This window comes from Piliocolobus tephrosceles, unplaced genomic scaffold (genome assembly GCF_002776525.5).
Source record: "Piliocolobus tephrosceles isolate RC106 unplaced genomic scaffold, ASM277652v3 unscaffolded_36922, whole genome shotgun sequence".
NCBI lineage: Eukaryota > Metazoa > Chordata > Mammalia > Primates > Cercopithecidae > Piliocolobus > Piliocolobus tephrosceles.
Window position 1 is genome coordinate 1,981 of NW_022320890.1, and position 8,157 is coordinate 10,137.

The following is an 8,157-nucleotide window of genomic DNA, read 5'->3' on the forward strand; positions in this document are numbered from 1 at the left end:
GAAAGGTATTGTTCTAAAGATTGAGAACACATTGTAAACAAGATAGTCATATGCATAGCTTGTGGCCAAGAATGTGTTGTATACAAAATTAAGGAGCAAATTCTCTTCCCAAACCTATTATGGTATTTGTCAATCTCATTCGTACACGGGTAAGGCTAACTCTTCAACAGTAGGTGGGTTTTTTGCAAATGAATTGAAGCATTGCCCCAGGTTCTAAAGGGTCAACTCATGTAAGGAAACTTGTTACTGCATAAATGGGGACTAAAGCCGAACCTCCAAGTTCCTGTCTCACTGTCTTTTCACTTATCGTCTCCTCCATTTTTCAAGTCCACCTTTGTCTTTAGGAGAGATAAATATGTCCCTCACACAATACGCTGTACTGAGAATGGGCTGTGGGGATGAACAATATGAAAACTGAAAAGATGGAGAACACATTCTTAGAAAAAAAAATCGTCATATTTTCTCTAAGAAAATAAATAACTTTATAAAGTTTATTGTACAGATAGATTTGGATCATTCTTGAATTTTCATTGCAAATCAAAAACAGGAATTTGACTTTTATTATCTTGGGAGAAATAGGAATAGAAACATGTATAAAAAGTAAACTTTTTTTTTACCAAGAATAAATTGCAGTAACAGGTTAAGACTCTGGGTGTCGCTGTTCACCAATCGGGGGAAAAGACAAACCAGAAATTTAATCAGAATCACAAGATTTCTGCAGCACAAAGCACTGGCTCTGGAGCTGTATGAAAGCTTCAAGCGGAAGCCCTGAGAGCTCCGGCTGTGAATGCACTTTATTTTGGACCCAGAAGATCCTGGGGCTCCTCAGGCCTCGACAGAGGGAAAACCAAAGCACAGGCGACTCCGCGGCGGGGTTGTAATGGCGGCGCCTCCTGCTAGCCCAGACCGCACCCGGCTGCTCCAAATCTGCCTTCTCCTGGGGATTCTGGGGGAAATTAGGGCCGAACAGATCCGCTACTCGGTGTTTGAGGAGCAGGAAGAAGGCTCAGTGGTGGGCAACATCGCCAAGGACCTAGGGTTGGCGCCCCGGGAGCTGGTGGAGCGCGGGGTCCGCATCGTCTCCAGAGGTAGGACGCAGCTTTTCGCCCTGAACCCGCGCAGCGGCAGCTTGGTCACCTCGGGTAGGATAGACCGGGAGGAGCTCTGCGACAGATCTCCAAACTGTGTGACAATACTGGAGATTCTCCTAGAAGATACAGTGAAGATTTTGCGGGTAGAGGTGGAAATAATCGATGTTAATGATAACCCACCCAGTTTTGGGACAGAACAGAGGGAAATAAAAGTTGCTGAAAATGAAAATTCTGGGACGAGATTTCCTCTTCCTGAAGCTTTTGATCCGGATGTAGGGGTAAACAGCCTGCAAGGTTACCAGCTCAACTCAAACGGTTACTTTTCCCTGGACGTGCAAAGCGGGGCCGATGGGATTAAGTACCCAGAGCTGGTGCTGGAACGTGCTCTAGATCGCGAGGAAGAGGCAGTTCACCATCTCGTTCTCACCGCTTTCGACGGAGGTGACCCGGTTCGCTCTGGCACTGCCAGGATTCTCATAATACTTGTGGATACCAACGATAATGCTCCCGTGTTCACTCAGCCCAAGTATCACGTAAGTGTTCGTGAGAACGTTCCTGTAGGCACTCGGCTACTCACCATAAAAGCCACTGATCCAGATGAAGGAGCCAATGGAGACGTGACGTATTCTTTCCGGAAAGTAAGAGACAAAATATCACAGCTATTTCAGTTAAATTCTCTGAGTGGGGATATAACAATATTGGGGGATCTAGATTATGAGGACTCTGGATTCTATGACATTGATGTAGAAGCCCATGATGGGCCTGGCCTCCGGGCTAGAAGCAAGGTACTGGTGACAGTTCTGGATGAAAATGACAACGCACCAGAAGTCACAGTTACATCTCTCACCAGCTCAGTCCAGGAAACTTCTTCCCCGGGTACAGTAATTGCACTTTTCAACGTGCATGACAGTGACTCAGGAGGAAATGGCCTAGTCACATGTTCTATTCCAGATAATCTGCCATTCACACTTGAAAAGACCTATGAAAATTACTATCGGTTGTTGACACACAGAACACTGGACAGGGAAGAAGTCTCAGAATATAACATCACTGTAACTGCAACTGACCAGGGAATTCCTCCACTGTCTACAGAAACTTATATTTCACTGCAGGTGATGGACATCAATGACAACCCACCCACTTTCCCTCATGCTTCCTACTCTGCCTACATTCCTGAAAACAACCCCAGAGGAGCCTCCATCTTATCTATGACTGCTCAAGACCCTGACAGTGGTGACAATGCCCTAATCACTTACTCCCTGGCCGAAGACACCTTCCAGGGTGCACCCCTGTCCTCCTATGTCTCCATCAACTCCAATACTGGGATCCTATATGCACTTCGCTCCTTCGACTATGAGCAGCTTAGAGACCTGCAGCTATTGGTGACAGCCAGTGACAGTGGAGACCCTCCACTCAGCAGCAATGTGTCAGTGAGCCTCTTTGTGCTGGACCAGAACGACAATGTCCCTGAGATCCTGTACCCCACCTTCCCTACAGATGGCTCCACTGGTGTGGAGCTGGCACCCCGCTCCGCAGATTCCGGCTACCTGGTGACCAAAGTGGTGGCAGTGGACAGAGACTCAGGCCAGAATGCCTGGCTGTCCTACCGCCTACTCAAGGCCAGCGAGCCGGGACTATTTGCAGTGGGGCTGCACACAGGCGAGGTGCGCACCGCACGGGCCCTGCTGGACAGAGATGCGCTCAAGCAGAGCCTTGTAGTGGTCGTCCAGGACCATGGCCAGCCCCCTCTCTCGGCCACCGTCACACTCACTGTGGCTGTGGCCGACAGCATCCCAGATGTCCTGGCTGACTTGGGCAGTCTCAAGCCTTCAGCAGACCCAGACGACTCGGGCCTCACACTTTATCTCGTGGTGGCAGTGGCCGCTGTCTCCTGCGTCTTCCTGGCTTTTGTCATGGTGCTGCTAGCACTCAAGCTGAGACGCTGGCACAAGTCACGCCTGCTTCACGCTGAAGGCAGCAGGTTGGCAGGTGTGCCTGCCTCGCACTTTGTGGGCGTGGACGGGGTTCGGGCTTTCCTGCAGACCTACTCCCACGAGGTCTCCCTCACCGCAGACTCGAGGAAGAGTCATCTGATCTTCCCCCAGCCCAACTATGCAGACACGCTCATCAGCCGGGAGAGCTGTGAGAAAAGCGAGCCTCTTCTGATAACTCAGGATTTACTTGAAACAAAAGGAGACCTTAATCTTCAGGTGAGTCAATCTTATAATAGATCATACCACACTGAAATATAGACAGAGTTGTGTAAATGTCTCCCATTATATATGTAATATATCAAATAAAGGGGCCTCTTTTAATATTTTATTGCTGTAAAGAGAACTGGTGGATGACCCTTCAGTAATGACCAACAGTCTTTACCACACAAAAATGTTGTTTATTATCCTTTTTGGTCTTCATTCAGTTGTAGTTTCAGCCAGAATTTTCTAATTTTACAACTCTAAACCATCTCATTTCCTTAAATGTCCTTTTCTGTGCTGGGTGTGGTGGCTCACACCTGTAATCCTAGCACTTTGGGAGTGTGAGAAGGGTGGATTGCCTGAGCTCAGGAGTTTGAGACCAGTCTGGGCAACATGGTGAAACCCAGTCTCTACTAAAATACAAAAAGTTAGCCGGGCGTGGTGGTGCACACCTGTAGTCCCAGCTACCCTGGAGGCTGAGACATGAGAATTGCTTGAACCTGGGAGGCAGAAGTTGCAATGAGCTGAGATCATGCCACTGTACTCCAGCCTGGGTGACAGAGCAAGCCTCTGTCTCCAAGAAATAAAATAAAATAAAGTAAAATAAAATAAAGAATAAATTTCCTTTTCCCTTAGGTGTTACTGCAAAGATACAAGAGACCTGTGAAATAGAAGGCAATTGTGTAAATTCACGTTTACAATATTCTTTCTCATGAAGTTATTGTTGGATCTGCACTGAGGATTTTTTAATTTCCTATTTTTACACTGTACCATGCTTTACTTGAAGTTTACTTTTCCTTCCTTGAAAGGGTATTTTGCATTATAATAGGCAACATCAATTTAAGAATACTGGCAACTTATGAGTTTAACTTTTAGATATAACTTTAACAGGATATTTTCTCAATGAACTGTTATATTTCACATATTTTCTTGTTGCTGTTCTGAGATGCACCAGCAGTGACTATGTGTGATTCCTTCGGTGCACTCCTGTGATTATGAGAAATATTTCAAAGTTAATTTAACTTATATTTACGTAGATTCTAGAAGTAACTTTAATAATTTTTAAATTGCCTATCATGACATCACTATTGAGACTTTCTTGATTTCTTTTGTTGTTGTTGTTGTTGAAAAGATATATATATATATTTAGAATTAAGCAGCTGGACTCAGTTTAGATGATACCAATTTTGTTGGCAACATCCAAAGCATTGTAATCAGGAGCCGGTCGAACATATGCCTTTTTCTCTCCATCAGGCCGAATCAGGGTGTTGACCTTGACCACATCAATGTCATAGAGCTTCTTCACAGCCTGTTTAATCTGGTGCTTGTTGGCTTTAACATCCACAGTGAACACAAGTGTGTTGTTGTCTTCTATCTTCTTCATGGCAGACTCAGTGGTCAGCGGAAACTTGATGATAGCATAGTGGTCAAGCTTGTTTCTCCTCAGGGTGCTCTTCCGAGGATATTTGGGCTGCCTCTGGAGTCGCAGTGTCTTGAGCCGCCAGAAGGTGGGTGATGTGCGGGTCTTCTTTTTTTGTAGCTGTGGACACCTTTCAACACTGCCTTCTTGGCCTTTAAAGCCTTCGCTTTGGCTTTGGCTTTAGGAGGGGCAGGAGCTTCCTTCTTCGCTTTTGGTGCCATCTTGTGAAAAGGCGAGACTTTCTTGATTTCTAAGGAAAATATAAGTTTTTGGAGTCTTTTCTCTTCTCATCATGTGAGCCTCTTTCAAAGGTTGAGTTACTTGGTGGGTTCTGGACTGATATGATTTATGCTGCTTAGTAAGTTGGCCTCATCCCTATTGCTACAAATTGCTGTTAGATATTTCTGTCACCATGTGGCTCTGGGATTATTTTATATGGGGGAAAATATTTTGTGTGTAGGGGATATACAACACTTTTGTTCTTTGTGCTTTCATTTAGTTCTGTGAGTTAATTCAAAATTCATGAATGTATATGCTTACACAAATTAGTGTAATTTGATAACTGGAAGTCGTAGTGACAGACTGTGGAATATGCCTCAATTTGATTTACAAAAGAGAGTTTTAGTTTCTACATGGTTTTGTGTTCATAGAAAGTTGTGGTGCAATACATAGAGTAAGCTGGAATATGATATGCAGTTACCTGGCTTGGTGAGCAGAAAGCAGAAATAACAAGTGAATGTTGAGAGACAACTCACATCTGAGGAGAGATTGTTTAAAGTAATTAAGCCATAAAATATAATTTGAAAATGCTCAATTGGCCTGAAACTGTGTCAAGCATATTCAGGTGTTGGCATTAGGAATATGTTCCAGAATGAGAGTGCCACACGTTTTAAAGGCCTAGGAAAGCAGTAGATAATTTATAACCTAAAATCAAAATTTTTAAAATATGTGTTTTTGTTAGAATGTGCAGTGAGTTTCTTTTAGTAAATAACAAGGTTGATTAAACAAATTGTTGTATATTCATATTATGGACTACTAGATAACTATATTATGGACCACTAGATAACTATAAAAATAAATGGGAAAGCTCTCTGTGTGCTGATATGATCTTTAAGATATAACAAATATAAAAGCAATGTGTAGGACATGGTATGTTGTATGCTTACATTTGTGTAAAGAAGGAGACAGAATATTTATAAAAATCCGTTGCACTATATAAAACGTATCTCCAGAAGGATACCCAAGAAACGTTAACACTCATTTCCCCTGTGAAAGCAATTCTCCTCATCTAAAGCAGGGATGAATGCACCTTTTGAATTTGGAACTATATGAATATTTCACATATTTAAAAACAAATGAAGACTTTATAAATTTAAAAAAAAAGAGGAAGAAGAAAAGAAAAATGTTCTTAGCAAACATTTACAAGCCATTGGTGCAGTTTCCTGAGAAAACCTCTGAGCGTCGCTGTCGGTCAAAAGAACGAAGAGAAGATCCAGAGAAGCTTTTGGGAGCCTCTTAGAGGGGAACTTCCTCCACAAACCATCCACGCAGAGGAGGCCAGTATACATTCGGAAACAGAAAACAAAATCAGGAAAAGTGACCTGAGCCCGGATTCTGCCATCCTCGGAAGGCTTATTCCTCCTATGGGCAAAGGAGCAAAGGGAGCCCGAGGGAGACAGAAGATGAAGGCGAGCGCAGGGAGGTACGGGCTGGTGTGGTGGCTGCAGGTACTGTTGCCCTTTCTGTTGTCTTTGTTCCCCGGGGCTCTCTCAGACCAGATCCGCTATTCAATTCCAGAGGAGCTGGCCAAAAACTCGGTCGTAGGAAACCTCGCCAAGGATCTGGGGCTCAGCGTCCGGGACTTGCCTGCCCGGAAGCTGCGGGTTAGCGCGGAGAGAGAATATTTCACAGTAAACCCAGAAAGCGGGGACTTACTTGTGGGTGACAGAATAGACCGAGAGCAGATATGCGGGAAGCAGCCTCTGTGTGTTCTGGATTTCGATACTGTCGCTGAAAACCCACTAAATATTTTCTACATAGCAGTAATTGTGCAGGATATAAATGATAATACCCCACTATTCAAACAGAGTAAGATTCATTTAAAAATTGGCGAATCCACTAAGCCAGGTACAACATTTCCACTTGACCCAGCCCTGGATTCAGATGTTGGTCCTAATTCACTACAAAGATACCACCTTAATGACAACGAGTACTTTGATCTCGCTGAGAAACAGGCTCCAGATGGACGTAAATATCCTGAGCTGATTCTAAAACATTCTCTGGACAGAGAAGAGCACAGTTTCCATCAACTGGTCCTCACAGCTGTGGATGGTGGAGACCCACCTCAAAGCGGCACGACCCAAATCCGAATCCAAGTCACGGATGCCAATGATAACCCTCCAGTGTTCAGCCAGGATGTGTACAGGGTCACCCTGAGGGAGGACGTGCCCCCGGGCTTCTTTGTGCTTCAAGTGACAGCCACTGACCGGGATGAAGGCATAAACGCGGAGATCACCTACTCCTTTCATAATGTGGACGAACAAGTCAAACACTTTTTCAGCTTAAATGAAAAAACAGGAGAAATCACGACAAAGGATGATTTGGATTTTGAGATTGCAAGTAGTTACACTCTGAGTATTGAAGCAAAAGATCCTGGAGATCTAGCAGCCCACTGCAGTATCCAAGTTGAAATTCTTGATGAGAATGATTGTGCACCTGAAGTTATTGTGACTTCAGTATTTACTCCCCTACCAGAGGATTCGCCACCAGGAACAGTCATCGCCTTGATAAAAACGAGAGACAGAGACTCTGGAGAAAATGGAGAAGTTTACTGCCAAGTGTTGGGAAATGCCAAGTTTATTTTGAAATCTTCCTCAAAGAACTATTACAAACTAGTGACAGACGGCGCCCTGGACCGGGAGGAGATCCCAGAATACAATCTCACTATCACAGCCACCGACGGAGGCAAGCCGCCTCTCTCCTCCAGCATAATTGTCACCCTGCACATCTCCGACGTCAACGATAATGCCCCACTTTTTCAACAGACTTCCTACATGGTTCACGTGGCAGAGAACAATCCTCCTGGCGCCTCTATCGCTCAAATCAGTGCCTCTGACCCTGACTTGGGCCCCAATGGCCAAGTTTCCTACTCCATCGTAGCGAGCGACCTGGAGCCGCGGGAGATTTTATCCTACGTGTCCGTGAGCGCGCAGAGCGGGGTGGTGTTCGCGCAGCGCGCCTTCGATCATGAGCAGCTGCGCGCCTTCGAACTCACACTGCAGGCCACCGACCAGGGCTCACCTGCGCTCAGCGCCAACGTGAGCCTGCGTGTTTTAGTGGGCGACCTCAATGACAATGTGCCATTGGTGTTGTACCCCGCGCTGGGGCCCGATGGCTCCGCCCTCTTCGATATGGTGCCACGCGCCGCAGAGCCCGGCTACCTGGTGACCAA

General features: G+C 45.3%; 2 protein-coding genes and 1 pseudogene across 2 annotated transcripts; 2 read left to right on the forward strand and 1 right to left on the reverse strand.

Annotated features, from left to right (window-relative positions):
• Positions 1 to 706: 706 nt before the first annotated feature.
• LOC113222969 (protocadherin gamma-A4) lies at positions 707 to 3,408 on the forward strand. The gene has a single exon (XM_026452542.2). The coding sequence runs from the start codon at positions 788 to 790 to the stop codon at positions 3,341 to 3,343; it is 2,556 nt and encodes an 851-aa protein (XP_026308327.1). The 5' UTR covers positions 707 to 787; the 3' UTR covers positions 3,344 to 3,408.
• A 1,049-nt stretch (positions 3,409 to 4,457) lies between these two features.
• On the reverse strand, positions 4,458 to 4,927 carry LOC113222967 (annotated as a pseudogene).
• Positions 4,928 to 6,388: 1,461 nt separating this feature from the next.
• LOC113222968 (protocadherin gamma-B2) lies at positions 6,389 to 8,149 on the forward strand (the record flags this gene model as incomplete). Its single annotated transcript, XM_026452541.1, has 1 exon — positions 6,389 to 8,149. A coding segment is annotated over exon 1 (1,761 nt), but the record flags the coding sequence as incomplete, so codon positions are not given.
• Positions 8,150 to 8,157: the final 8 nt, after the last annotated feature.

What these genes read in the sequence shown, in the direction of transcription:
- LOC113222969 (XM_026452542.2), top strand. Translation starts at nt 788, where the DNA reads ATGCACTTTATTTTGGACCCAGAAGATCCTGGGGCTCCTCAGGCCTCG.